The sequence below is a fragment of the Mustelus asterias genome, chromosome 21 (assembly GCF_964213995.1).
Source record: "Mustelus asterias chromosome 21, sMusAst1.hap1.1, whole genome shotgun sequence".
Lineage (NCBI taxonomy): Eukaryota > Metazoa > Chordata > Chondrichthyes > Carcharhiniformes > Triakidae > Mustelus > Mustelus asterias.
This window is the reverse complement of record NC_135821.1, coordinates 78,620,379-78,647,388: the sequence shown is the minus strand read 5'-3', so window position 1 is coordinate 78,647,388 and position 27,010 is coordinate 78,620,379. Positions and strand designations below refer to the sequence as shown.

The 27,010-nt window shown below is 43.7% G+C and overlaps 1 protein-coding gene across 2 annotated transcripts; it reads right to left on the bottom strand.

Annotated features, from left to right (window-relative positions):
- Positions 1–6,848: 6,848 nt before the first annotated feature.
- LOC144509433 (CD276 antigen-like) lies at positions 6,849–15,551 on the bottom strand. 2 transcript variants are annotated; one of them, XM_078238308.1, is made up of 4 exons: positions 15,331–15,551; positions 12,369–12,722; positions 10,931–11,215; positions 6,849–9,410 (listed from the first exon to the last, which is right to left on the bottom strand). In XM_078238308.1, the coding sequence occupies exons 1-4, from the start codon at positions 15,344–15,346 to the stop codon at positions 9,250–9,252; spliced, it is 816 nt and encodes a 271-aa protein (XP_078094434.1). In that variant the 5' UTR covers positions 15,347–15,551; the 3' UTR covers positions 6,849–9,249. The 2 variants fall into 2 exon arrangements, with proteins under 2 accessions (XP_078094434.1, XP_078094433.1); XM_078238307.1 differs by lacking the exon at positions 15,331–15,551 and adding an exon at positions 14,779–14,946 and having other exon boundaries at positions 7,180–9,410.
- Between the last annotated feature and the right edge of the window lie 11,459 nt (positions 15,552–27,010).

Here is a 27,010-nt window from a genome sequence, read left to right as displayed (position 1 = left end):
TATACCCCAGAATACTGAGAGAGGCGAGGGAGGAAATTTTTGGGGCCTTGAGAGAAATCTTTGTATCCTCACTGGCTACAGGGAAGGTCATGATGTGGAGATGCCGGCATTGGACTGGGGTAAACACAGTAAGAAGTTTAACAACACCAGTTTAAAGTCCAACAGGTTTATTTGGTAGCAAAAGCCACACAAGCTTTCGGAGCCCCAAGCCCCTTCTTCAGGTGAGTGGACCTGAACTTCAGGTAGTTCAGGTGAGTCGTATCCACTCACCTGAAGAAGGGGCTTGGGGCTCCGAAAGCTTGTGTGGCTTTTGCTACCAAATAAACCTGTTGGACTTTAACCTGGTGTTGTGAGACTTCTTACAGGGAAGGTCCCAGAGGATTGGAGAATAGCCAACGTTGTTTCTTTGTTTAAGAAGAGTAGCAAGAATAATCCAGGTAATTACAGGCCAGTGAGGCTTACATCAGTGGTAAGGATATTATTGGAGAGGATTCTTCGAGACAGGATTTATTCCCACTTGGAAATAAGTAGACGTATTAGCGAGAGGCAACATGGTTTTGTGAAGGGGTGGTCGTGTCTCACAAACTTGATCGTGTTTTTCGAGGAAGTGACGAAAATGATTGATGTGGGTAGGGTAGTGGATGTTGTCTACATGGACTTCAGTAAGGCCTTTGACAAGGTCCCTCATGGCAGACTGGTGCAGAAGGTGAAGTTGCATGGGATCAGAGGTGAGCTGGCAAGGTGGATACAAAACTGGCTCGGTCAAAGAAGACAGAGGGTAACAGTGGAAGGGTGCGTTTCTGAATGGAGGGCTGTGACAAGTGGCATTCCTCAGGGATCAGTACTGGGATCTTTGCTGTTTGTAATATATATAAATGATTTGGAGGAAAATGTAACTGGATTGATTCGTAAGTTTGCTGACCACACAAAGGTTGGTGGATTTGTGGATAGCGATGATGACCATCAGAGGATACAGCAGGATATAGATCAGTTGGAGACTTGGGCGGAGAGGTGGCAGATGGAGTTTAATCCAGACAATGTGAGGTAATGCATTTTGGAAGGTCTAATACAGAGGAAATATACAGTAAATGGCAGAACCCATAAGAGTATTGATAGGCAAAGGGATCTGGGTGTACAGGTACACAGGTCACTGAAAGTGGCAATGCAGGTGGAGAAGCTAGTCATAGAATCATAGAGGTTTGCAGCATGGAAACAGGCCCTTTGGCCCAACTTGTCCATGCCACCCTTTTTTAAAAAAAAACCCTAAACTAATCCCAATTGCCCGCATTTGGCCCATATCCCTCTATACCCATCGTACCCATGTAACTACCTAAATGCTTTTTAAAAGATAAAATTGTACCCGCCTCTACTACTACCTCTGGCAGCTTGTTCCAGACACTCACCACCCACTGTGTGAAAAAATTGCCCCTCTGGACACTTTTGGATCTCTCCTCTCACCTCAAACCTATGCCATCTAGTTTTAGAAGTTTTAGTCAAGAAGGCATATGGCATGCTTGCCTTCATCGGCCGTGGCATTGAGTTTAAAAATTGGCAAGTCATGTTGCAACTTTATAGAACCTTAGTTAGGCTGCACTTGGAATATAGTGTTCAATTCTGGTCGCCACACTACCAGAAGGGTGTGGAAGCTTTGGAGAGGGTACAGAAAAGATTTATGAGGATGTATGGAGGGCATCAGCTATGAGGAGAAGTTGGAGAAACTTGGTTTGTTCTCTCTAGAACGACGGAGGTTGAGGGGCGATCTGATAGAAGTCTACAAAATGTTGAGAGGCATGGACAGAGTGGATAGTCAGAAGCTTTTTGGAAGAGTCAATTACTGGGGCACAGGTTTAAGGTGCAAGGGGCAAGGTTTAAAGGAGATGTACGAGGCAGATGTTTTACACAGAGGGTGGTGGATGCCTGGAACTCGTTGCTGGGGGAGGTAGTGGAAGCGGATATGGTTGTGATTTTTAAGGGGCGTCTTGACAAATACATGAATATAATGGGAATAGAGGGATATGGTCCCCGGAAGGGTAGGGGGATTTAGTTAAGTCGGGCAGCATGATCGGTGCAGGCTTGGAAGGCCAGAGGGCCTGTTCTTGTGCTGTAATTTTCTTTGTTCTTTGTTCTTTGTTCAAAGGTCTGAGGTCACGTACCAACTGACTCAAGAACAGGTTCTTCCCTGATGCTGTCAGACTTTTGAATGGATTTACCTTGCATTAAGCTGATCTTTCTCTACACCCTAGCTATGACTGTAACACTACATTCTGCACTCTCTCGTTTCCTTCTCTATGAACGGTATGCTTTGTCTGTATAGCACGCAAGAAATACTTTTCACTGTATGTTAATACATGTGACAATAATAAGTCAAGTCAAATCAAATCAAAAGATATGTAGGCTTGGGGGATTAGCGGGGTAAATGAATGGGGATAGGGGTAGGCCTGAGTAAGTTGTTGAGTCAATGCAGACTTGATGGGCCGAATGGCCTCCTTCTGTATTGTACAGATTCTATCATTCTATGTGTTACACATCTGCTGACTCATGATGACTTGCTGTTAGTCGTCTCACAGAAATTAATACAATAATTCATAAAATATTGTCTAGATTTCTCAGGGATTCCACACCATGTGTAGTATAAGGGTTTTGGACATAACAACAGCTGATGTGGGACAGGGAACAGACCTGTCCACAGTGTGATTCTAAAGGAACACATGAACTGAGACTAGGGTCAGTCGTGGACTGGACAGAGACCTGTGTAGAAATGTATATGGAGTTAGCTCATAGCTTGGACTTTATGTACTTAGTTATGTGTTCGGACTCAGAACCTGTTTATGAGACCTATTGAACAGCACATACAGCAACATTCATCACACTTAACTGTCCTCCAATACTTTTTAACAATTGTTTGTTAATGTAATACTAATTTTAAAAATGCAGATGAAACTGGTTTAAAATGTTCTAGAACACTACTCTACTGTGTACAGTTCTGGCCACTCTATCATAGAAAGGATATTATTAAACTAGAAAGAGTGCAGAAGAGATTTACTAGGAGGCTACCGGGACTTGATGGTTTGAGTTATAAGGAGAGTCTGGATAGACTGGGACTTTTTTCTCTGGAGCGTAGAAGGCTGAGGAGTGATCTTATAGAGGTCTATAAAATAATGAGGGGCACAGATCAGCTGGATAGTCAATATCTTTTCCCAAAGGTAGAGGAGTCTAAAACTAGAGGGCATTGGATTAAGGTGAGAGGGGAGAGATACAAAAATGTCCAGAGGGGCAACTTTTTCACACAGAGGGTAGTGAGTGTCTGCAACAAGCTGCCAGAGGTAGTAGTAGAGGCAGGTACAATTTTGTCTTTTAAAAAGCATTTAGACAGTTACATTGGTACGATGGGTATAGAGGGATATGGGCCAAATGCGAGCAATTGGGATTAGCTTAGGGGTTTAAAAAAAAGGGCAGGATGGACAAATTGGGCCAAAGGGCCTGTTTCCATGCTGTAAACCTCTATGACTCTATGGTTAACCTTCAACCTAAATTCAATCCTTACAACCCTTATTGTTGAGTCCAAAAATCTATTAATCTGAGTCTTGGTTATGTTCAGCGGCTAAAATCCACTACCCACTGGGGTAGAGAATTCCAAACTTGAGCAAAGGGATTTTTCCTCGTTACATTCCTAAATGGCCAATTCTTACTCTGAGACTCTTGTCACTTCAGCATCTCAACATCGACTGTGTCAATCCTTCTAAGTATTTTTTATGTCTCCATAAGATCACCTGGTTCATTCTACTCAACCCCTCCTGAGAAGATAATTGTCTTATCCCAGGAATCAATCTCATCGGCAACACACTGTTTGAACCCTAAGCCAGCAAGGCCTGAATGGGCCTGGCTAAAACTACAATACCCACCTTCAGAATGAGCATGTCCCTGAAATTTCTTCCCTCAGTCTTGTCCATATCGACTCTGGTGAGAGGACACTTGATATCTGCATGCTGCTCAAGAACATCCACAACCAGAGGGTAGCACAGGCTTCAGAGTATCGAACTAACATTGGCAACTTTTGATTTAGAATTATGGATTTCTTTCATTTGATTTTATGTGTAAATTAATTTAGTGATGCCTGTTTTAAGAGAAGGTATTTTGGAGCAGATGTTCACCTGATGAGTCTGGTGTAACTCAAACCAAAATATGCAAGATCCGTCAGTCCCTGATGTTGTTCAATTAAGTGTTGAACTGTGCCAAGTTTCAGAAGTCCAAACTTTGCACATCAATCTCTCCAAATGTTCACAATGCCATCCCATTAAAACATTCAATTGATTCCAAGATTCCAATGCCAACTGTCCAAATATTCCTGGAGCTACATTAAAGAGGATAAGTTCCAAATAAATTAGAACACAAGATATAGGAGCAGGAGAAGACCACATGGATTGTAGATCCAGCCCTGCCATTCAATAGGACCTTGGGCTTCAACTTTCACAGCCATTCTCCACATTCGTTGATTCCCCGAGAGACCAAAAATCTATGCCATCTTTAAATATATTCAATGCTGAGCATTCACAATCCTCTCTGGTACTGCAATCCAAAGATTCACAATCCCGAGTGAAGAAATTACTCCCCATCTCAGTCCTAAATGACTGATCTGTGACTCATGCAGCTGTTCTAGATCCCTCAGCCAGTGGAAACAACCTCTCAGTGTCAACCCTGTCAGGATCCTTCAGAGCATTTGACCCCAATGAGCCTGCTCCTCTATTCAATTAGGTGATGGTTAAACATCTACCTCAACCTCACTTTCCTGCACTACCCCCATATTCCTTACTCTCGTAAGTATCCAGAAATCCATTGATTTCTGTCTTAAAAATGATCACGGAGTTTCCTCTAGCATGTTTCAATGAAATCACTTCTCATTTTTATGAGCTTGAGAATGTAGACCCAATTTACTCAACCTCTCATCATAGAAGGGCTTTCCCTTCCCAGGCACCAATCTAGTGAATATTTGCTGCACTGCCTCCAATACAAGTATACCCTCTCTTAACCAAACTGCGCACAGTATTTCAAATATGATCTCACCAAAATCCCATACAATTTTAACAAGACTTCTTTATTCTTTCCTCCAATCCCCTTGAAATAAAGGTCACCTTGGTATTTTCCTTCTTGCTGTACCTGCATGCTACCTTTCTACATGCTTTGTACAGGCACACCCAAGTCCCTTCAAACATCAACGGTTAGAAGTTTCAAGCCTTTTAAAAAACATTCTGCTTTTCTTACGACCAAAATGAATAACCTCACACTTCCCCACATTAAACTCCATCTGCCATCTTGTTACCCACTCACTTAACCTGTCTATATCCTTTCACAGCCTCTCTGTGTCCCACCCCCCCCCCCCCACCCCACCCCACCCCTCACAATTTACATTTCCACCTCGCTTTGTATCATCAATAAACTTGGATATATTTTGTGCTGTTTCATGAGACAAATTTAACTGCTAACTTTGTTCTATTTTAGGATTGAAATTCTAGGAACTAAAGTTTTAAGAGGACAAAGGGAATGAATGGGAAATGCTTTTCAAAAATGTGAATTGTTATGTTTTTGGTGCAGATACCTCTCAAGGCCAATCGGTACATCTGAAGGCACAGGAGGTGCTTAACATTGCAACTGTCAGGAATTGTTTCAGTAAGAAGTTTAACAACACCAGGTTAAAGTCCAACAGGTTTATTTGGTAGCAAAAGCCACACAAGCTTTCGAGGCTCTGAGCCCCTTCTTCAGGTGAGTGGGAATTCTGTTCACAAACAGAACTTATAAGACACAGACTCAATTTACATGAATAATGGTTGGAATGCGAATACTTACAACTAATCCAGTCTTTAAGAAACAAAACAATGGGAGTGGAGAGAGCATCAAGACAGGCTAAAAAGATGTGTATTGTCTCCAGACAAGACAGCCAGTGAAACTCTGCAGGTCCACGCAACTGTGGGAGTTACAAATAGTGTGACATAAATTCTGATTTTCTGCAGAGTTTCACTGCAGAGTTTCACTGGCTGTCTTGTCTGGAGACAATACACATCTTTTTAGCCTGTCTTGATGCTCTCTCCACTCCCATTGTTTTGTTTCTTAAAGACTGGATTAGTTGTAAGTATTCGCATTCCAACCATTATTCATGTAAATTGAGTCTGTGTCTTATAAGTTCTGTTTGTGAACAGAATTCCCACTCACCTGAAGAAGGGGCTCAGAGCCTCGAAAGCTTGTGTGGCTTTTGCTACCAAATAAACCTGTTGGACTTTAACCTGGTGTTGTTAAACTTCTTACTGTGTTTACCCCAGTCCAACGCCGGCATCTCCACATCAGGAATTGTTTCAGCAGTCGAGCAAAAAGAAAACATGGATCCAGCAATCCCATAATCCACTGACTTGCAAAGTATGCCAAGCCAGAGAAGATATATCATACATAGCAGGAATCACCACAGACACACCCGTCAATTTTAATTCATTTTTGCTTTCTTTTATTAAACTTTATAAGCACAGAAATGTTATTTTTCAGTTTGGTCAAATGCCTTCAGAATACAGGCAATCAAGTCGGGGCTATCATACTCTGAACTTAGTTAAGAAGCAACATTTCACTATAAAAGTAAGTTATCAATAATTGTTTCATATAAATCTAGTTTTAATGGTAGAGTGGCTGGAGCATACCATTGATTTCAGACTATGACCAGTTCCTGCCTTCTCCCCTCATATAGTCTCTCTTTTCCTAGTCTGTAACTTGGCCGCTGAGGATACCTTTTGCAAGAATAGGCTAGTGATTTATTTTGAGCCATATTATTCTCCATTGTCTGTGTTCAGGTTACTAACTAAAGAACAAAGGAGCAGGAGGCCATCGGTCCCCTTAACCCAGCAGTCAACAAAATCAAGGACAATCTTTTACCTCAACTCCTTTCCCACCCTATCCTCATATTCCTCAATTCCCTTTGTCCGAAGATCCAGTGACCTCAGTCTTCAATATACTCAGTCATTGAGTATCCAGAACCTTCTGCGGTCGAGAATTCCAACAATTTGGAACCTTTTCAGTGAGCAGCTTATGCATTGGCAAGAATGAAACAAACCCACCATCAAATGGACCTTTTATTGGTCATGATGTGGAGATGCCGGCGTTGGACTGGGGTAAACACAGTAAGAAGTTTAACAACACCAGGTTAAAGTCCAACAGGTTTATTTGGTAGCAAAAGCCACACAAGCTTTCGGAGCTCCAAGCCCCTTCTTCAGGTGACTGGGAATTCTGTTCACAAACAGAGCATATAAAGACACAAACTCAATTTACATGAATAATGGTTGGAATGCGAATACTTACAACTAATCAAGTCTTTAAGAAACAAAACAACATGAGTGGAGAGAGCATCAAGACAGGCTAAAAAGATGTGTATTGTCTCCAGACAAGACAGCCAGTGAAACTCTGTGGGGGTTACAAATAGTGGGATATGAACCCAATATCCCGGTTGAGGCCGTCCTCGTGTGTGCGGAACTTGGCTATCAGTTTCTGCTCAGCGACTCTGCGCCGTCGTGTGTCGCGAAGGCCGCCTTGGAGAACGCTTACCCGAATATAAGAGGCCGAATGCCCGTGACCGCTGAAGTGCTCCCCAACAGGAAGAGAACAGTCTTGCCTGGTGATTGTCGAGCGGTGTTCATTCATCCGTTGTCGCAGCGTCTGCATAGTTTCCCCAATGTACATGCCTCGGGACATCCTTTCTTGCAGCGTATCAGGTAGACAACGTTGGCCGAGTTGCAAGAGTATGTACCGTGTACCTGGTGGATGGTGTTCTCACGTGAGATGATGGCATCTGTGTCGATGATCCGGCACGTCTTGCAGAGGTTGCTGTGGCAGGGTTGTGTGGTGTCATGGTCACTTTTGGTCATGGTCATGGTCACCTTTTATTGGTTCCAGTGATGCTTCCAGAGAGCCAGGAAGGAGAAACTATTTTAGTCTGAACAGGGTTCATAACACTGGCAGGTTTGTAGCTTATAAATGGTTTTAAGTGCAGAAACAAGTATCAACATTTTTGAATTTTAAGTCAGTTCTGTGCAATGTTACAACGCAGCATTTTTTAAAGCTGTACTCTGCCGTTCCCAGCCCACCTTTATACAAATTAGCATCTTGGAGCAGCCCTTTTGGAAATTGCTGCTGATAACGCCAACATGACCGTGTTACCATCCTTCGTGTCTCTGACTGACACAGAAAAATCAGCCTGTGTTGCTGTATCTGGTTATTCTGGAACCACTGATTGAGGGTCAGTTCTCTGCACAGTGCGTCCACTCAGTTTCCAGGATATACCTTGGGGATTTTCCCCAATTTGCCACTATGACAGCAGCAGAAAGTCAGCTTTGTTTAAGAACACAGGGATTCCAAAATTATGGCAGCAGAGCAGGAAAGAAATCTGGAGAGATGCTCAGCTAAAAACACAGGGTATACAGAGTGCTAAAATAACAGAAACATTAACATGTTACTTTGTTACATTATTATAAAGTGCAGTAACAATGTGGACTTATATAGTGTTTTTAACGGAGTTAAATACGCCAAGGTTTTCTGCTCATATTTTAAACAGTCATGTAAGTAGATTAGGAAATGTGGCCAAAAGCTTGGTCAGAGAAATAGAGTTTAAGTAAGGGGGCGAGGAGAAAGAGAGAGACCTGGAATTTATGGTTTTCATAGAATCCCTACAGTGCAGAAGGAGGTCATTCAGCTTACCGAGTCTGCTCCAACAACAATCCCACCCAGGCCCTATCCCCGTAACCCCACTAATCCCTCTAACCTACACATCCCGGGACACTAAGGGGCAATTTAGCATGGCCAATCAACTAATCCGCACATCTTTTGGACTGTGCCAGGAGACCGGAGCACCCGGAGAAAACCCACGCAGACACGGGGAGAACCTGCAAACTCCACACAGACAGTGACCCAAGCCGGGAATTGAACCCAGGTCCCTGGAGCTGTGAGTCAGCAGTGCTAACCACTGTGCCACCGTGCCGCCCTAAGCAGGTGAAGGCAAGAGATGTGATGCAAGTTCATTTTAAAAAGGAATATTTCCAAAAGCTTCTCACGCTGCACGAAACGCATCGAGTTGTTTACAAACAAAACGATTTTCAAAACTTATTGAATCTAAAGTTAAATTTCTCCCAATCCACCCAAATGTGGATGTCATTAAGAAGCAGTAATTCCGTCTTTATTCATGGCTGCTTGGACAGGTAATCACACATTTCCCTGAATGGTCCATCAAGAATTGCAGAATCCATTTTGAAATTCTCCAATTATTTTACGAGGTAGTTTCTTGCACACAATTGTCACCAGCATTAAAATGATGAGAAATTCAATGACAAGAAGAGACACTGCAAGTAACCATCGAATTCTTGTATGTGCTTCAGAAGCTTCCAATTCTGTGAAAAAGGAAAATAACTGTTGGTGGTTTCAGCATTAACTTGATTTTCTTTGTTCATAGATTAAAATACAATGAAAGAATAATCAGTTTTAAGAATCCAATTTATAATTTATTTTACATTGGATAGTGTAATAAGAGCCTAAATCAGGACAAAGGTCAACAGAATATAACACCTTTAACATTGAAAAACGCCCCAAAGCAGCATAACCAGCAAGAAAAAAAAAGACTTGTAGTTATATATGTCATTCATGATTGCAAAGCACTTTACAACCAGTGAAGTGCTTGAAATTCAGGTCGTTGTTGTAATGCAGGAAGAACAGAAGGCAATATGTGCACAACAAGCTCCACCGGACTCTCGACCAAGATTTGGTGCTGAAGGGGGACATGAACACACAACCTTCTATCACTGATATCTGCAAAGGGAAATACTGGCGGGGAAGGCAGAAATAAGTTTAAAGGAGGAGGGATGGGGAAAGAGAGAGTGGGGTGATAGGGAAGGAGTTTACGAGCAGCCAGAAGTAGGGAAGTGCACTAAGCAAGTTAGGAGTAGAGTTCTCGGAGTGTTGTCGAGTTAGGGAAGGTTCCAGATACAAAGAGGGACAAGGCCACAAAAAGGGACTGGAAACAAGAATGAGAATTTTAAATTTGAGGCACTGTGGTGATGACAGCCAGTGAGCACAGGGTGAAAGTTCATAGAATTATTGAACCACTACAGTACAGAAAGAGGCCATTCATCCCATCGAGTCTGTACTGTCTCTCTCAAGACCATCCCACCCAGGCCCTCCCCTCCACACATTTACCACGGTTCATCCACCTAACCTGCACATCTTTGAACCATAGGAGGAAAACCATGCAGACACAGGGGGAATTTGCAAACTCCAAACAGACAGACACCCAAGGCCAGAATTTAACTCGGGTCCCTGGCACTGTGAGGCAGCAGTGCTAACCACTGTGCCATCCATAGGGTCCCAGAGCAGGATGGGATAAAGGATAGGAGTTTTGGAAGGGCTGAAATTTATATAGGGGGGAGGATTCAAAGTAGCAAAAACGAGAGAAAGAGATAGGAGAGAGAGAGTCCCAGAGCGATGGAGAGACAATAACAAGAGGAAAAACAGCTGCAGTATTCTCGTCACAATTGTCCAGAGTCAAAGGTATTTAAAAGCAGAAAAATGTTTGTCACAATCAAGAAGCTCATGATCTTGGAAGCTGATGAATATCAATAAATCTAGAAGAAAGAATTGTGCAGCTGTTTAGACTTCTGATACAGAAACAATTTGTGGAACAGAAATAAGTTGAAATGAGAATCAATTTACAGAAGGGCTGCTTCTGTTTTTAGCAACCAAAACTGTCCCACACCACTCGCAGAAACCTGGGGGGACAGACTGATAAAACCCAGCTGGTTTCCTGTACTTGACATCAATTCATTGTTCTCCACTAAGATGTAGTAATTCAGCATTGCATTTCAAGACAACATGAGCTTCAGAGTATAGAGTGTGTCGGATATACAAATGAACCTACCTTTAGAAAGGCCAAATGTTCGAGTGAGTGATTGGTGTAGCACATCATTCCTTAATCTAAATGTGTAGTTAGAACTTTTATTGGCATCACCGACTTCCAGAATACTCTGCAGTGAATAGAGACCATCTCCACTTTGCTGGTATAAAGTCTCAGACAATGGAGAAATATCCTTGTTTTCTTCATTGTACCAGGAAACAGAAGCTTCGGGATAACCTTGGGATTCAAATTTGAACACTGTCCCAGAAGGTCTTAGTTGAATAGAAAAGTCAGGTTCCTTGTAAAATGCTGCAGAGTAAATGCAGACAAGTCGTCAGAAACAAGAAATAAACAAAGTTATGCCAACTAGGGGTCCCCCCCCTGTTAGTTACTGTAATTGAATGCAATTAAAAACTTTAAATGTTCAAATGACAAGTCAGAGTACAAACAGACCAGTAGCAGTTATAACTGTTAGTGATCAATTTGTAAAGATATTTAAATCTTTAATTAATAATGTAGATATAACATGTAAATTACTATAATATCCAGCAGGGTGATGTTAGAGCGAGATTCAGTATTGAGTAGAATACTGTTCAGCAGTTTAGATTGCCACTGATGGGCCATTAAGATATAGCCGAACAGGGTTAAAAACAGCTACTCTTGTTCAATTGAAACTGAGTTTTCATATGGTGACAGCACCCCAGCAGAAGAAATGACCCATAACTGCTGCCCGGGCTGCATGTAACGCAATAGGTCACTCTTCTTGAAAATAAAGAGAGTCTCTGAGTGGCTGGCTGAGTGTACTGTTTCTTAATGTTACTCAGTTACAATTCAGACTGATGGGCACAAATATCGACTTGTGATTTCACAACTACTCCCGTGACTCTGGATTACCATCTTCCCAGCCAGAACTGGCAGCTTCTGAACTCAATTTGATCAATCTAGCAGATGGGAAAATGTAAATGAGTTTTAGCAAATAGGATCTGATCATTAAATCTACAAAATTCATCACATTTCACTGAAATTCTGTCATGAGATTTAGAACACAAATTGAAGCACGTGTTTACCCCTTCCATTCCTGATATTTTTCCCTCCCTTTATCCCCTTGCCCCTATAGCAGTTTGAAGCTTTGCTGAGGTAAACAGTGTCATGTTCAATAGTTTAAATCATCATCATTCATATACACAACTCTCAATATTCACCTATGATACATCAGCTTAATATCCAATTGGTTAGGTGAACAGCCAATAGGAGTTTCCACCTTAACGGAGATGTGGCAAGGTCAGCCACTACCCCACTGGCACTGTTGGGAGTAGAGAGGAGTTAAACCAGCACCCTTTGACAATCCACCTGGTCTGTACTGCTTGCTTTAGACACTCAGTTAGATTCACTGGATCATTGCAAGTGGCCAAGAAGTATGATTTTGATATACAGCACTGAGAAAAAAAAAAGAAATAAGTACCGGCAAATATTAGTGACAGTGCGTCCTGGTCACTTCCCTCTATATTACTGACAAAGCACTTGTATTGTCCAGCATCCTCTGCTCTCACTCCTTCCAGCTTCATTGAGGCATTCCCGTGTTTTAATTCCTCCAGGAATAAGCTTGTCCTCCCCGAATAACGAGGGCTTTGGTGACTCAGTTGCTCTTTTCCATAATAATAACTGGAAACAACTTCCTCTGTTTCGACTCGTTGCCAACTGATGACCAATCCGTCCAGTGATGATTTATCCTGAACTGTAAAGCTACATCTCAGCACTGTATACTGGCCGTAGATAGCAGTCACTGGTGTCTCTGAGGTATAAACCCGAAATTCAGCTGTGAAGAAAAATAAATAAATTAGTAACAGAATGGAGGAGATTTATTGCAAAGGTCTGTTTAACGACAGTTAATCTGAGCATATTTAACCTTGAACACATACCAAGAAAAAAAATCTGCAAATTATTTCTCTGCCTTCTCTCTTATTTTCTCCCCTTCTCCTGATGGGTTGATATTTCCTGATACATTGTCTCACCCACTCACTGAACGAGCTCACCTGAACCTTACAGGAACTGAGATACTGAACTGGTCAGGGTCATTGCCCAGCAATCAGGACAGGACCCAAACTCCATCTTTTTAAACCTATTGAGACATATAAGATGATCTTATTGAAACATATAAGATGATTAGAGGTTTAGATAGGGTGGATAGTGATAGCCTTTTTCCTCTGATGGAGAAATCCAGCACGAGGGGGCATGGCTTTAAATTGAGGGGGGGTAGTTATAGAACCGATGTCAGGGGTAGGTTCTTTACCCAGAGGGTGGTGAGGGATTGGAATGCCCTGCCAGCATCAGTAGTAAATGCGCCTAGTTTGGGGGCGTTTAAGAGATCCGTAGATAGGTTCATGGACGAAAAGAAATTGGTTTAGGTTGGAGGGTCACAGTTTTTTTTTTAACTGGTCGGTGCAACATCGTGGGCCGAAGGGCCTGTTCTGCGCTGTAATGTTCTATGTTCTATGTACTGTAGCCAGTGAACACCAGGCTCCCTGTTCCCTTGCAGTCCAATTCAGTCGGGCCCCAATTTAAATTAGTTTGTTCAGCACAGACTATGCAACAAGTCTAGTATCTCCTTGTGTGTGTGCCTGGTGTCAAACCAGGGTCTCTGTCCACCAAAGACTTACTGAGGGAGCACAGAAAGTTTGAAAATTGATGGGAATATTAAAATAAAACATGGAATGCTGAGAGAGGACAAGAAGCAGATAAATAACTTCAACACGTGTGACATCGAGGGTACCAAAAGCCCAAACATAAAATCAATATAATAAATATTTGCTGAATAACCATGAAAGTACTAACATCATTGAAGGGAACAGAAAAGATTGAAATGCCTGGTACAGGGGGATTGGACTGGATAGTTGGTTAAATACTGGTCTTTCAACTCTGGGATCCAGGGATGAACCAATCCAAGTTGAGAATGTTCTATGAATTGAAGCCACATGGAGAGTTTGAACAGTTTCCCTCCAGATCCCACTGGCCATGAACACAGAATATAAAGCTGCCCCAAATTTGGCAATCTCTTTTTTAAAGTTTATTTTTCATTAGTCACAAGTAGGTTTACATTAACACTGCAATGAAGTTACTGTGAAAATCCCCTAGTCGCCACACTCCAGCACCTGCTCGGGTACACTGAGGGAGAATTTACTATGGCCAGTGCACCTGACCAGCACGTCTTTCGGACTGTGGGAGGAAACCGGAGCACCCGGAGGAAACCCACGCAGACACGGGGAGAATGTGCAGACTCCACACTGACAGTGACCCAAGCCAGGAATTGAACCTGTGTCCCTGGCGCTATGAGGCAGCAGTGCTAACCACTGTGCCTTCAAGAGCCCCACAGGCTGACTAAGATCATTTGAGGAGGGAAAATGTTAGAAGTGCTCTAAACTGATTAGATTGAAAATAGAAAATAAAATAAAAAGATGCTGGAAAAGCTCAGCAAGTCAGACTGCATCTACTTTCAGCTTGCGTGCCTTTGGTCAGAGTTCTGATGAAAGGTCACTCGACCCGAAATGTTGACTGTTTTATTCCACAAATTCTCCCCAACAGAAGCCACTCTCTCCTCAAAATTTAACCACAACATAAAATCAGTAAAAAGCACAGAAAATGCCAGGCTCTTTCAGTAAACACATACCAGGCTGTTTGTTCTCAAAATATTTTGGTACTTTTCCACTACGTGGAGAAAAATATTTGTAGGAAATACCCACCAAAATTACCAGACATTACAAATAAAAATATACTTGCTTTGGGCCCAATAGCTAACCTGGTGAAAAAGACAGTTTAAACTGTGTAGATTATTTACTAAAATATACGTCTGAGAACACTTTAATTGAAAGTCTTACCAAGAGTTGAACTGAATCCAGTCACGAGAAAAGCAGCAAGCAGGTTTGTCAAAATACTTTGATCACTTTTCATAATATTTAATCTGCAACAGATCAATTCATTCATCGGACAGCCGCCACCTGTAACTCAGCTCACCACCTCTCTCCGCTCTAATTTACCCAATGTTGAGAGTGAGCGATTGTTGTTATTATATAACTACAATCAAACTGGGCGGTTCCAGAATGCGTCACTTTGGTGATTCATACAAACATTTCAATCTGTTGCGTGTATTGGAAATTCTCCATGGTGATTTCATTGTCACAAGGTTGGGTGGAATGCAACTTCTACTCTCTCCGCTAGTTAGGGTGCGTTTATTTCTGATTCTGTCCACGTTTTCTTTTAAAGCGGGTGCGTTATTTTCAATGTAGATTACAGTCTCTGTGAAATATCGGACAGACTCCCAACAACATGACATAAAATCACCACAGACAGAAAATAAAAACTGGGTAATAGACAGCAGCTAATATATGTGGAGAGAGAAACAGAGTTAATGTGCCACATTGTGTACATACCAGCTACAAGATGCATTGTAGCAACTCAGCAAGGCTCCTCAGACAGCAACCTCCAAACCCATGAGATCAGAAAGGGACCCAGGATGTGTTTAACACAGATTGCTGGAAACAAGGCATCAAAAACGTCCAAATATTTGTTACTATTCACAATTGTGTACAAGCTTCCATTAGCACATCGCTCCTTCCAGAACCATCTCCGGGTTTCCGTAATACGTGATGATGTATGTTAGTATTAGCATAATGAATATTAACCCTTCACACACTATAGCACCCAGATGTACTGATCACTGGATTTTAAATTTCAATTCAAATTTCATCATCTGCTGCATTGTGATTCGTACCCTGGTCCCCAGAGCATTAGCCTGGGTCTCTGGATTACTAGTCCAGTGACAATACCACTGTGCCACTGTCTCCCCCTTGATGTCAGACCCGTCCCCCTGATGTGGCGGGGGGGGGGGCAGCAACTCTCACTTCACCTCTTTTTTTAAGGTCACTGACCATTTATCAGAACAAGGAGGAGTTTGAGATCTATCAGTGTTTAACCAAGGGAGCATTGACCAATATTCACTGTAAACCCACCCAGTAAAAATGTATTTGGGGACCAGGGTCTCAAACCATTGTTTACTAGGTGCAGTGACCTCCCTGCCCCAATAACGTGGACAATCTACAGTCACCTAGAAGCACTGGAGAAATACCTCCAGTGGAGATCCTCCAAATCCAATGTGAAGAAAAGTGGCCCAACAACAACAATGTGCCCAGTATTGCAATGCTAAACAGACAGAACAGCTTCACTGGGCAGGACATGTCATTCTACTGCCAGACACCAGACCCACTGCTCTCTTCGGAACTTGGTCATGGTTTAGATGCCACCTGTCCTGCGCATGGCAGAGTCTGCAGGTCACACACTGGGTGTAATCGCCATCTTAGAACCCATCAAACCAGAGTGAATGCATGTCATGCTTGATCCTGTGGGACTGCCTAAGGTGGATGGATAAACTGACTCTCAGACTGACATTGAGCGCACTTCCTCACCTCCCACTCCTTGTAAGGATGCTTCCATTCTCTCAGTTTCTCTCTCTGTCGCATCTGTTCAGATGTGTAACCTTCTGTGCCAATGTTTCCTCAACCGAATGTTCTTACCCCACCTGCCATTACCCCGCCCCCCCCCCCATTCAACAGACACTCACATTTAACCCACAGTCACACCCAACCACATCAGTTTAAAGCTTGTTTTTAAGCAAGTTCACCAACTTACACTGAATTATGTCAACACAGCAAGTTCAGCACGTGACCCCGATTTTAGAATGGATTTTTATATTTATCTGAGCCAGAAATATAAAATATCATCTCAATATTTAATGTATTTAGTTATAGAAACAGTGACCTGAGTAATATGATTTGATTTGATTTATTATTGTCACATGTATTAGTATACAGTGAAAAGTACTGTTTCTTGCGTGCTATACAGACAAAGCATACCATTCATAGAGAAGGAAACGAGAGAGTGCAGAATGTAGTGTTACAGTCACAGCTAGAGAAAGATCAATTTAATGCAAGGTAGGTCCATTCAAAAGTCTGATGGCAGCAGGAAAGAAGCTGTTCTTGAGTCAGTTGGTAAATGACCTCAGAATTTGTATCTTTTTCCCGACGGAAGAAGGTGGAAGAGAGAATGTCCGGGGTGCATGGGGTCCTTGATTATGCTAGCTGCTTTGCCGAGTTAGTGGGAAGTGTAGACAGAGTCAATGGACGGGAGACTGGTTTGCGTGATGGATTGGGCTAGATTCACGACCTTTTGTAGTTCCTTGCGGTCTTGGGCAAAGCAGGAGCCATACCAAGCTGTGATACAACCAGAAAGAATGCTTTCTATGGTGCATCTGTAAAAGTTGGAGAGAGTCATAACTGACATGCCAAATTTCCTTGGTCTTCTCAGAAAGTAGAGGCGTTGGTGGACTTTCTTAACTATAGTGTCGGCATGGGGGGACCAGGACTGGTTGTTGGTGATCTGGACACCTAAAAACGTGAAGCTTTCGATCATTTCTGCTTCATCCCCATTGATGTAGACAGGGGCATGTTCTCCACTACGCTTCCTGAAGTTGATGACAATCTCCTTCATTTTGTTGACATTGAGGGAGAGATTATTGTTGCCACACCAGATTCTCTATCTCTTTCCTGTACTCTGTCTCATCATTGTTTCAGATCCGACCCATTATGGTGGTGTCATCAGTAAACTTGAAAATCGAGTTGGAGGGGAATTTGGCCACACAGTCAGGGGTGTAGAAGGAGTATAGTAGAAGGAGGGTAAGGGTGGGGATAGACGACATGCATTGGCAGAAACTGCACTGGCATGAAGCTATCCTACAACACACCAAGCGGTCACACTGGAATAAAACTCTGCAGATCTGATTAATGAGGCCGACTGGGTCGCCCCTCGATCGGCAAAAGGCAATCCCCAAAACTGATCCCTCCTCCTTCCCATCTTTGAACCATTTGAGGTTAAAATTCAGGCTTCCTGATTCCATCCTGTTGCCCATACCAAACATATTATGGTCCTGGCAGCATATTATTAGGGTCAGCAGGCTTTGTAACGGTATCATGCTATAATTTTATGAAATTATATGGCTAATTCCTAATTCCTTCCCATCCTTGTACTTAATTCTTTTCATGTCCTTGCTCCTTCCAATCTCTACAGTGATACCAAACCCTCACCCCCAATTCTCTGTTCTTCTGGCACTCTCCCAGCATCTGACCATCAGCAGCCAGTCTCCCAGGCTTCCTGCTATGGAATTCCACCCCTAATCCAATCCTACTTTCAACTCCCATCCCCCTGTACGACCCTCCTTAAAACACAGAGCTTGTCAAAGCTTTTGGTTAATGTTAACTTCCCTGGCTCATGTCTATGTGCTTCTGCATCTATCTTTGTGACTTGCATTGGAATGTTTATCCTTACTGAAGGCCTGATATACTGGTTTGTTCTGGTTCCTGTTGTACCAGTTTGGGTTGTTTGGTGTCTAACTGCATTGGATGATCCATTTCAGCTGGCCTGACCAATAGGACTCAGACTGGGCAACAAAAATCCATTTTGCTCTGTTCCTGTTAATTTGCTGTTGATTTCACAAAGTTCCAGACCATCTCATTGTCCTGTTTTAGACAAATGCCATCAGTCCAAGGACAAACATTCCTCTCAACTCACCTGACAAAACTAAAGAAAATAGCTGGCCTGCTTTAGACACGTGTATGTCAGAAACAACGAGAACTTGAAAATTTGCATGTACGAAGAATTCAGATTGCACAGCTAACTGGAAGGTCAGTGTTGAAGTAGTTCCACCCCCACACCCTACCTTCCCGAATAGTATCAGGGGACATTGATACAAAATAAGGGTCCCCCACTTAAGGCAGACAGAAAGCTGTAAGTCCCCGGGACTGGAATTAGGCATCCCAGAGTGTTGAAAGAAGTTGCTATAGAGATAGTGGTTGGATTGACAATCATCTTTCAAAATTCTGGAATGGTTCCTGGAGATTGGAAGGTAGCAAATGTCACCTCACTATTCAAGAAGGGAGGGAGAGAGAAAACAGCGAATTCCAGACTTACATCAGTAGTCAGGAAAATGCTGGAATCTAATATAAAGGATGTGATGGGTAGACACTTGGATAATCATGATCTGATTGGGCATAGTCAGCATCGACTTACAAATGGGAAATTATGTTTGACAAACTTGTTGGAAGATTTTACTAAAAAATCTGACAAAGGAGAGTCAATGGACTGAATATATTTGGATTTCCAGAAAGCTTTTGATAAAGCTCCCACAGAACCTGATTAGCAAAATAAAAGCACATGGGAAAGGAGGTAAGATACTGGCATTGAGTGAGGATAGGCTAACAGGCAGAAAAGAGAGAGTAGGAATAAACAAGTCATTCTTGCATGGGCAGGCTGTGGCGAATGGGGTACCGCAGGGATCAGTACTAGGGCTCCAGCTGTTCACAATATATATCAATGATTTGGATGTGGGAACCAAATGTAATATTTCCACGTTCACTTATGGATTGGATGCTGCGCTTGGTTGAGGTCATTAGGTTACATTGAAGCTTCATATGTTTCATATAAAGCAATTTTTAAAAGCGGTATCTCGGCCTTTTGGCTAAGATGCAAATCAGCTCAAGTCTTGGAGGAGGTGTTGCTTTGCTCCTCCAATCAGCTTGGCTCATGTAGATCAAGCCCTCACCTGAAGAAGGGGCTTGGAGCTCCGAAAGCTTGTGTGGCTTTTGCTACCAAATAAACCTGTTGGACTTTAACCTGGTGTTGTTAAACTTCTTACTGTGTATACCCCAGTCCAACGCCGGCATCTCCACATCATGATCAGGCCCAGGACAGGGCAATTTGGTCGCTTGCCCTGTCTTGTCAGCCTGGATCGGAAATGTCTCAACTTGTTGAGACTCTGAATTGGACTTGATTTGATTTGATTGAATTGGAAAAGTATTTTTAAAAATTTCCACGTTCACAGATGATACAAAGCTTGGCAGGAATGTGTGTTGTGAGGAAGATGTAAAACAGTTACAGGAGGATTTGGACAGACAAGAACATGGCAGATGAAATATACTATGGAAAAGTGTAAGGTAATCCACTTTAGTAGAAGGAACAGATGTGCAGTGTGCTAATAGAATATTAGCCTTTTTCACAAGAGGATTTGTGTACAGGAGTAGTGTGGTCTTGCTTCAATTGTATTGGAGCTTGGTTAGACCACATGTGGAGTACTGAGTGCAGTTTTGGTCCCCTCACTCAGAAAGGATATTATTGCCACAGAGGGAGTGCAATGAAGGTTCACCAGACTAGTTCCGGGAATGGCGGGACTGTCTTATGAAGAGAGATTGGGCAAACTGGGCCTGTATTCTCTGGAGTTTTGAAGAATGAGAGGTGAGCTCATTGAAACCTACAAAATACTTAAAGAAATAGACGGGTTTGATGCAGATATTTCAACTTGTTGAGACTCTGAATTGGATTTGATTTGATTGAATTGGAAAAGTATTTTAAAAAAAATTTCTTCCAAAATGCTTCTCGGCCTTTTGGCTAAGATCAAGTGTAGTATGGTCGGCAGCCCATGGTCAGCCGCACTTGGGTCGTGTGTCAGGGTCTGTCACAACTTACCCTCTGATTTCAGCTTTTCTGCCGTTTGGCCATTCACACCCTTTATTCTCTCTATGGGCTGCCTTTCCCCTGGTTTCTGTGGCTATAACTCATCTTTCATTCCCTCACTCTGCAGTATAAATACCTCCCACTTTCTCTGCCTTTTAGCTTTGACAAAGCACCGTCTGTATAACAAGTCGGGTCATAAATACCCAATTATCTTGAGAATATATTAGATAATTACACAATACCATGATGCAATGTTTATTGAATATGTTGTAATAATCGTTCATTGAGTTACCAGAGTGAAAAGAAAACATTGAAAAACTTCATATCAGCAAAACCCTTGCTTTTTACTCTTTTTGAAGAGTATTCTTTAGTTTGGGGCTTGGTTTCATTGTGAACCCTCACCCAAGCGGTCAGTATTGACAGGTGGGTGGGTTTTCAAAGAGATGAAAGCAGCTATTTGACTGCGTGGGGCATCACAGTCATTGAAACCAAGAAGTCAGCTCCACTCCGCCTGTCGGCGCATGCGCGGCGTCGCCCACTACAGACGTCATCGTCCGGTATCCCTGAACGGCCGCCGCCGGAAGTGCGTCAACGCTGAGAGCGAGGGGAATGGAGGCGGGGGCAAAATGTTGAGGGCCCGGGGCAGACACAGACAGCGAGGGCAATGGCGGTGGGGGCGGCTGGAAAGCGGAGGCCGGCGGCTCCCTCTCTTTGTCCTTGTTTCGCTTTGGAGCTGGAGCCTGCAATTTTAGCAGTTACCGGGGGCGGCGCTGTCGGTGACATCTGCGCATGTGCAGCAAGTGCTCCCTCTGGTGTTGCAGCAGCCGCTCTGCAGGACTCAGCCATGATGCTGCTTCTGGCCACAAGTCGCCCTGCTGGGCACTCAGCAGTGATTAATTTTATTATTGCGTTGAGAGGCCAGAAACTCCAAGGTGTTTTATGAAGTTAGCCTTGACCTTAAGTTTTTATCTTTGAATTTGGTACAAGTCAGCATAAGGTGTTTCACTCCAGGTATGATTCAAGTGACCCACTGGGAAGCTTTTCTCAAATGGAAGTTTATTTATGAACACAGTTAAAATATAATAAAAGGAATTAGCATAATTTTTACCAATTACAAGAATTATACACAACACAGTATAAACCTTAACAGCTGGCTACCGATGATGTTCCAAGTCAAACACCCCCCACAAACATACACCCTTTCTAAGCACGAAAAGCAAGTATGCTCACGTGATGCTACATTTTGCAGCTTTTTAACACCTGCTATGAATTTTTCACTGTTGGAGTAAAACTCTGAGGCTTCACAGTCCTAGAACTTTCTAAAAAGCCTCTGAAAAGAGAGAGAGAGAATCACAGAATCCCTACAGTGCAGAAGGAGGCCATTTGGCCCATCGAGTCTGCACCAATCACAATCCCACCCAGACCCTATTCCCGTAACTCCTTATATTTAATCCCTCTGATACTAGGGTCAATTTATCATGGCCAATTCACCTAACCCGCACATCTTTGGAGTGTGGGAGGAAACCAGAGCACCTGGTGGAAACCCACACAGACACGGGGAGAATGACAGAAATATTGTCTGCTTCTAACAGCAACTCACTGACAGCAGAATTTCCAACTCGAGAGAGGGGAAAACAAGAGACAGTGCTTTCTGTCTCAAGCCCAAACAGCATATGAGAAAAAACCTTGGACTTTTCTGTGGAAAAACCCTGTCCCCAGGCATCTGTCAATCATGCTCCACCCAGCAATTCCAAAAGGATCACAAAACCCCAGGATGCTGCATTAGGCCAGATTAAAAATAAACATGACGTCCATTATATTGCTTCAGTAACAGTTAGAGGACACCGGCTGAAGATATTACGGTGCCAAAATATAATGCTCAGAGCTGCTTGAAAAAAACTGCAAAGCAACTTGATTAAAATATATTTCTTATAGTCCCGATAGCGTCACAATTGTCACGTGCCGAGATACAGTGAAAAGTATTGTTTTGGATGCTATCCATACAAATTATACCGTATAAAGGTACATCAGGGGAGTGCAACAGAGTGCAGAATGTAGTGTTACATCTACAGAGAAGGCGCAGAGAAGATCAGTTTGGTATCAGAGAGATCCGTTCAAAAGTCTGGAGTCAGCGAGAAAATAGCTGTTCTTGAATCTATTGATTTGATATGTATTGTTTCTTCGTTCTTTCGAGACAAAGCATACCATTCATAGAGAAGTAAAGGAGTGCAGAATGTAGTGTTACAGTCATAGCCAGGGTGTAGCGAAATATCAACTTAATGCGAGGTAGGTCCATTGAATTGTCTTGACAGCAGCAGGGAAGAAGCTGTTCTTGAGTCGACTGGTACGTGTCGTCAGACTTTTGTATCTTTTTCCCGACAGAAGAGGGTGGAAGAGTGTATGTCCGGGGTGCGTGAGATCCTTGATTCTGCTGGCTGCTTTTCTGAAACAGCAGGAATTGTAGACAGAGTCAATGGATGGGAGGCTGGTTTGGGTGGTGGACTGGGCTACATTCACAACTCTTTGTAGTTTCTTGTGGTCTTGGACAGAGCAGGAGCCATACCAAGCTGTGATACAACCAGAAAGAATGCTTTCGATGGTGCATCTATAAACGTTGGTGGGAGTCGTAGCTGATATGCCAAATTTCCTTAGTCTTCTGAGAAAGTAGAGGCATTAATGGGCTTTCTTAACTATAGCGTCGATGAGGAGGGACCAGGACAGGTTGTTGGTGATCTGGACATCTAAAAACTTGAAGCTCTCGACCTTTTCTACTTCATCCCACTGATGTAGACGGGGGCATGTTCTCCACTACGCTTCCTGAAGTCGATGACAATCTCCTTCGTTATGTTGACATTGAGGGAGAGATTATTGTTGCCGCACCAGTTCACCAGATTCTCTATCTCATTCCTGTACTCCGTCTTGTCATTGTTCGAGATCCGACCCACTACAGTGGTGTCATCAGCAAAATTGAATTGAAGGGGAATTTGGCCACACAGTCATAGGTGTATAAGGAGTATAGTAGGGGGCTGAGGACACAGCCTTTGGGGCACTGGTGTTGAGGATGATCGTGGAGGAGGTGTTGTTGCTTATCCTTACTGATTGTGGTCTGTGAGTTAGGAAGTTCAGAATCCAGTCGCAGAGGGAGGAGCCGAGCCCCAGGCCATGGAGTTTGGAGATGAGTTTTGTCGGAATAATGGTGTTGAAGGTTGAGCTGTGGTCAATAAATAAGAGTCTGACATAGGTGTCTTTGTTATCTAAGTGTTCCAGGGTTGAGTGCAGGGCCAGGGAGATGGCGTCTGCTGTGGACCTGTTGTGGCGGTAGGTGAACCGTAGTGGATCCAGGTAGTCTGGGAGGCTGGAATTGTTTCGTGCCATGACTAACTTTTCAAAGGACTACATTGGTACGTATTCAACCTTTTGTATCTTTTTCCCGATGGAAGAGGGTGGAAGAGAGTATGTCCGGGGTGTGTGGAGTCTCTGATTATGCTGGCTGCTTTTCCGAGGCAGCGGGAAGTGTAGATGGAGTCAATGGATGGAAGGCTGGTTTGCGTGATGGGCTGGGATATGTTCACAACTCTCTGTAATCTCTTCCGGTCTTGGGCAGAGGCAGTTGCCATACAAGCTGTGATGTATCCAGATAGGATGCATCAGTAAAAATTGGTAAGAGTTATAGGGGACATGGTGAATTTCCTTAGCTTTCTGAGGCAGATAGTGATGCTGCTTCTGGCCACAGGTCACCCTGCTGGACAGCTGGTCACTCAGTGTGGACAATTGCTAATGTGCAGATTGTGTAAAAGTTTAATCCTGCATCGTTCACTCCCTTTGCTTACTGTTCCCTGTTCACGGCTTTTGTCTGAGACGTTCCAGGCAAGGCCATCCACATGGAAAACAGGATCAGATCCAAAAACAGAGAATGCTGGAAAATCTCAGCAGGTCTGACAGCATCTGTGGGGAGACAAGAGAGCCAATGTTTTGAGGGTAGAAATCATAGAAACCCTACAGTGCAGAAGGAGGCCATTCGGCCCATCGAGTCTGCACCGACCACAATCCCACCCAGGCCCTACCCCCACATATTTACCCGCTAATCCACGCATCTCAGGGGCAATTTTTAACCTGGCCAATCAACCTAACCCACACATTTTTGGACTGTGGGAGGAAACCGGAGCACCCGGAGGAAACCCACACAGACAATGTGCAAACTCCACACAGACAGTGACCTGAGCCGGGAATCGAACCCGGGACCCTGGAGCTGTGAAGCAGCAGTGCTAACCACTGTGCTACCGTGCCGCCCTTTGTAGATTACCCTTTGTCAGAGTGATGAATGGTCATCTGGACTCATTGATCCACTGGAGCAAGCTGAGAGGGGTGATTGAAAAGCAGCAGTGCTGGTAAGAGATTAATTGGATTAATTGAATTGTTTATTTATTTAATTAGTCAGCTAGTGTGTGTACTTTTTTGGCCTTTACTTTAACAGCAGTTTTTCAAGTTTAAAGTGAAAACTAGAAGTGGGCAGCAAAGGAGTCTGGGAAGGGTTTTTTAAGCGCGTGAAGTATAAAAGGTAGGCTGCAGTATACAGCGGGCAGTGTCGGGAGCGGGCAGTGTAGTGTGTGGGAAGCAGAGTGTGAGCTATAAGACTTTGGCTCACAGGGCTTAGGCTGAAAGGGCGAGTAGGGGTGAGTTTGAATTCATTTTTGCACTTTCTACCTGGTACTGGCAAGGTATCTCGAGGGGATGGGTGTGAAGGCAGTGCAATGTTCCTCTTGCACTATGTTTGAGGTGAGGGACGACGACAGTGTCCCTACTGATTACACCTGTGGGAAGTGCACCCATCTGCAGCTCCTCCAAAACCGTGTTAGGGAACTGGAGCTGGAGTTGGAGGAACTTAGGATCATCAGGGACGCAGAGATGGCCATAGACACAAGCTTTAGGAATACAGTTACTCCGAGGATTGAAAACAGATGGGTGACGGTGAGAGGGGCTGGGAGGAAGCAGTCCGTGCAGGGATCCCCGGTGGTCGTTCCCCTTAGCAACAAGTATTCCGCTTTGGATACGGTTGAGGGGGATGACATACCAGTGGGGAGCCGCAGTGAGAGGATCTCCAGCACTGTGTCCGTCTCTGTGGCTCGGGAGGGAAAGGGGGAGAGCGGGAGGGCGATAGTTATTGGGGACTCGTTAGTTAGAGGGATAGATAGGAGGTTCTGTGGCAGCAAAAGAGACTCACGGATGGTATGTTGCCTACCGGATGCCAAGGTCCGTGATGTCTCAGACCGTGTTTTCCAGATTCTGAAGGGGGAGGGGAAACAGTCACAAGTCGTGGTGCACATTGGTACCAATGACATAGGTAAGAGAAGGGACGGGGATTTAAAGCAGGAATTTCTGGAGCTGGGCTGGAAGCTGAGAGCCAAGACGAAACATGTGGTCATCTCTGGTACGTTGCCGGTACCACGTGATAGCGAGTTGAGGAACAGGGAGAGAGTGCAGTTAAATATGTGGTTGCAGGGATGGTGTAGGAGGGAGGGTTTCAGATACGTGGATAATTGGAACACGTTCTGGGGAAGGTGGGACCTGGACAAACAGGACGGGGTGCACCTGAACCAGAGGGGCACCAATATCCTCGGAGGGAAATTTGTTACGGCTCTTCAGGGGGGTTTAAACTAATTTGTCAGGGGAGTGGGAAAGGGAGTTGTAGTCCAGAAGTCAGTGAGGGTGGTGAGGTATTGGGGAAGGTATCAGGGTCAAGGGTGGGTACTGGTAGACAGGAAGGTGGGTTGAAGTGTGTCTACTTCAATGCAAGGAGCATCCGGAACAAGGTAGATGAACTTGGGGCGTGGATTGGTACTTGGGACTACGATGTTGTGGCCATTACGGAGACGTGGGTAGAACAAGGACAGGAATGGTTGTTGGACGTTCCGGGGTATAGATGTTTCACTAAGTGTAGGGAAGCTGGTAAAAGAGGTGGAGGAGTGGCATTGTTAATCAAGGATAGTTTAACGGCTGCGGAAAGGCACTTCGTGGGGGATCTGCACACTGAGGTAATATGGGCTGAAGTTAGAAATAGGAAAGGAGCGGTCACGTTGCTAGGAGTTTACTATAGGCCCCCAAATAGTAATAGAGATGTGGAGGAAGAAATTGCTAAGCAGATTATGGATATGTGTGGGGGTCACAGGGTAGTTGTCATGGGGGACTTTAACTTTCCAAATATTGATTGGAACCTTTGTAGGTCAAATAGTTTGGATGGGGCAGTTTTTGTGCAGTGTGTGCGGGAGGGTTTCCTGACACACTATGTGGATGGGCCGACTAGAGGTGAGGCCACATTGGATTTGGTACTGGGAAATGAACCGGGCCAAGTGTTAGATTTGGTTGTGGGAGAGCAATTTGGAGATAGTGACCACAATTCGGTGTCTTTTGTTATTGCAATGGAGAGGGATAGGGCCGTACGGCAGGGCAAGGTTTACAATTGGGGGAGGGGTAATTATGATGCGATTAGGCAAGAATTAGGGGGCATAAGTTGGGAACAGAAACTGTCAGAGAAAGGAACTAATGAAAAGTGGA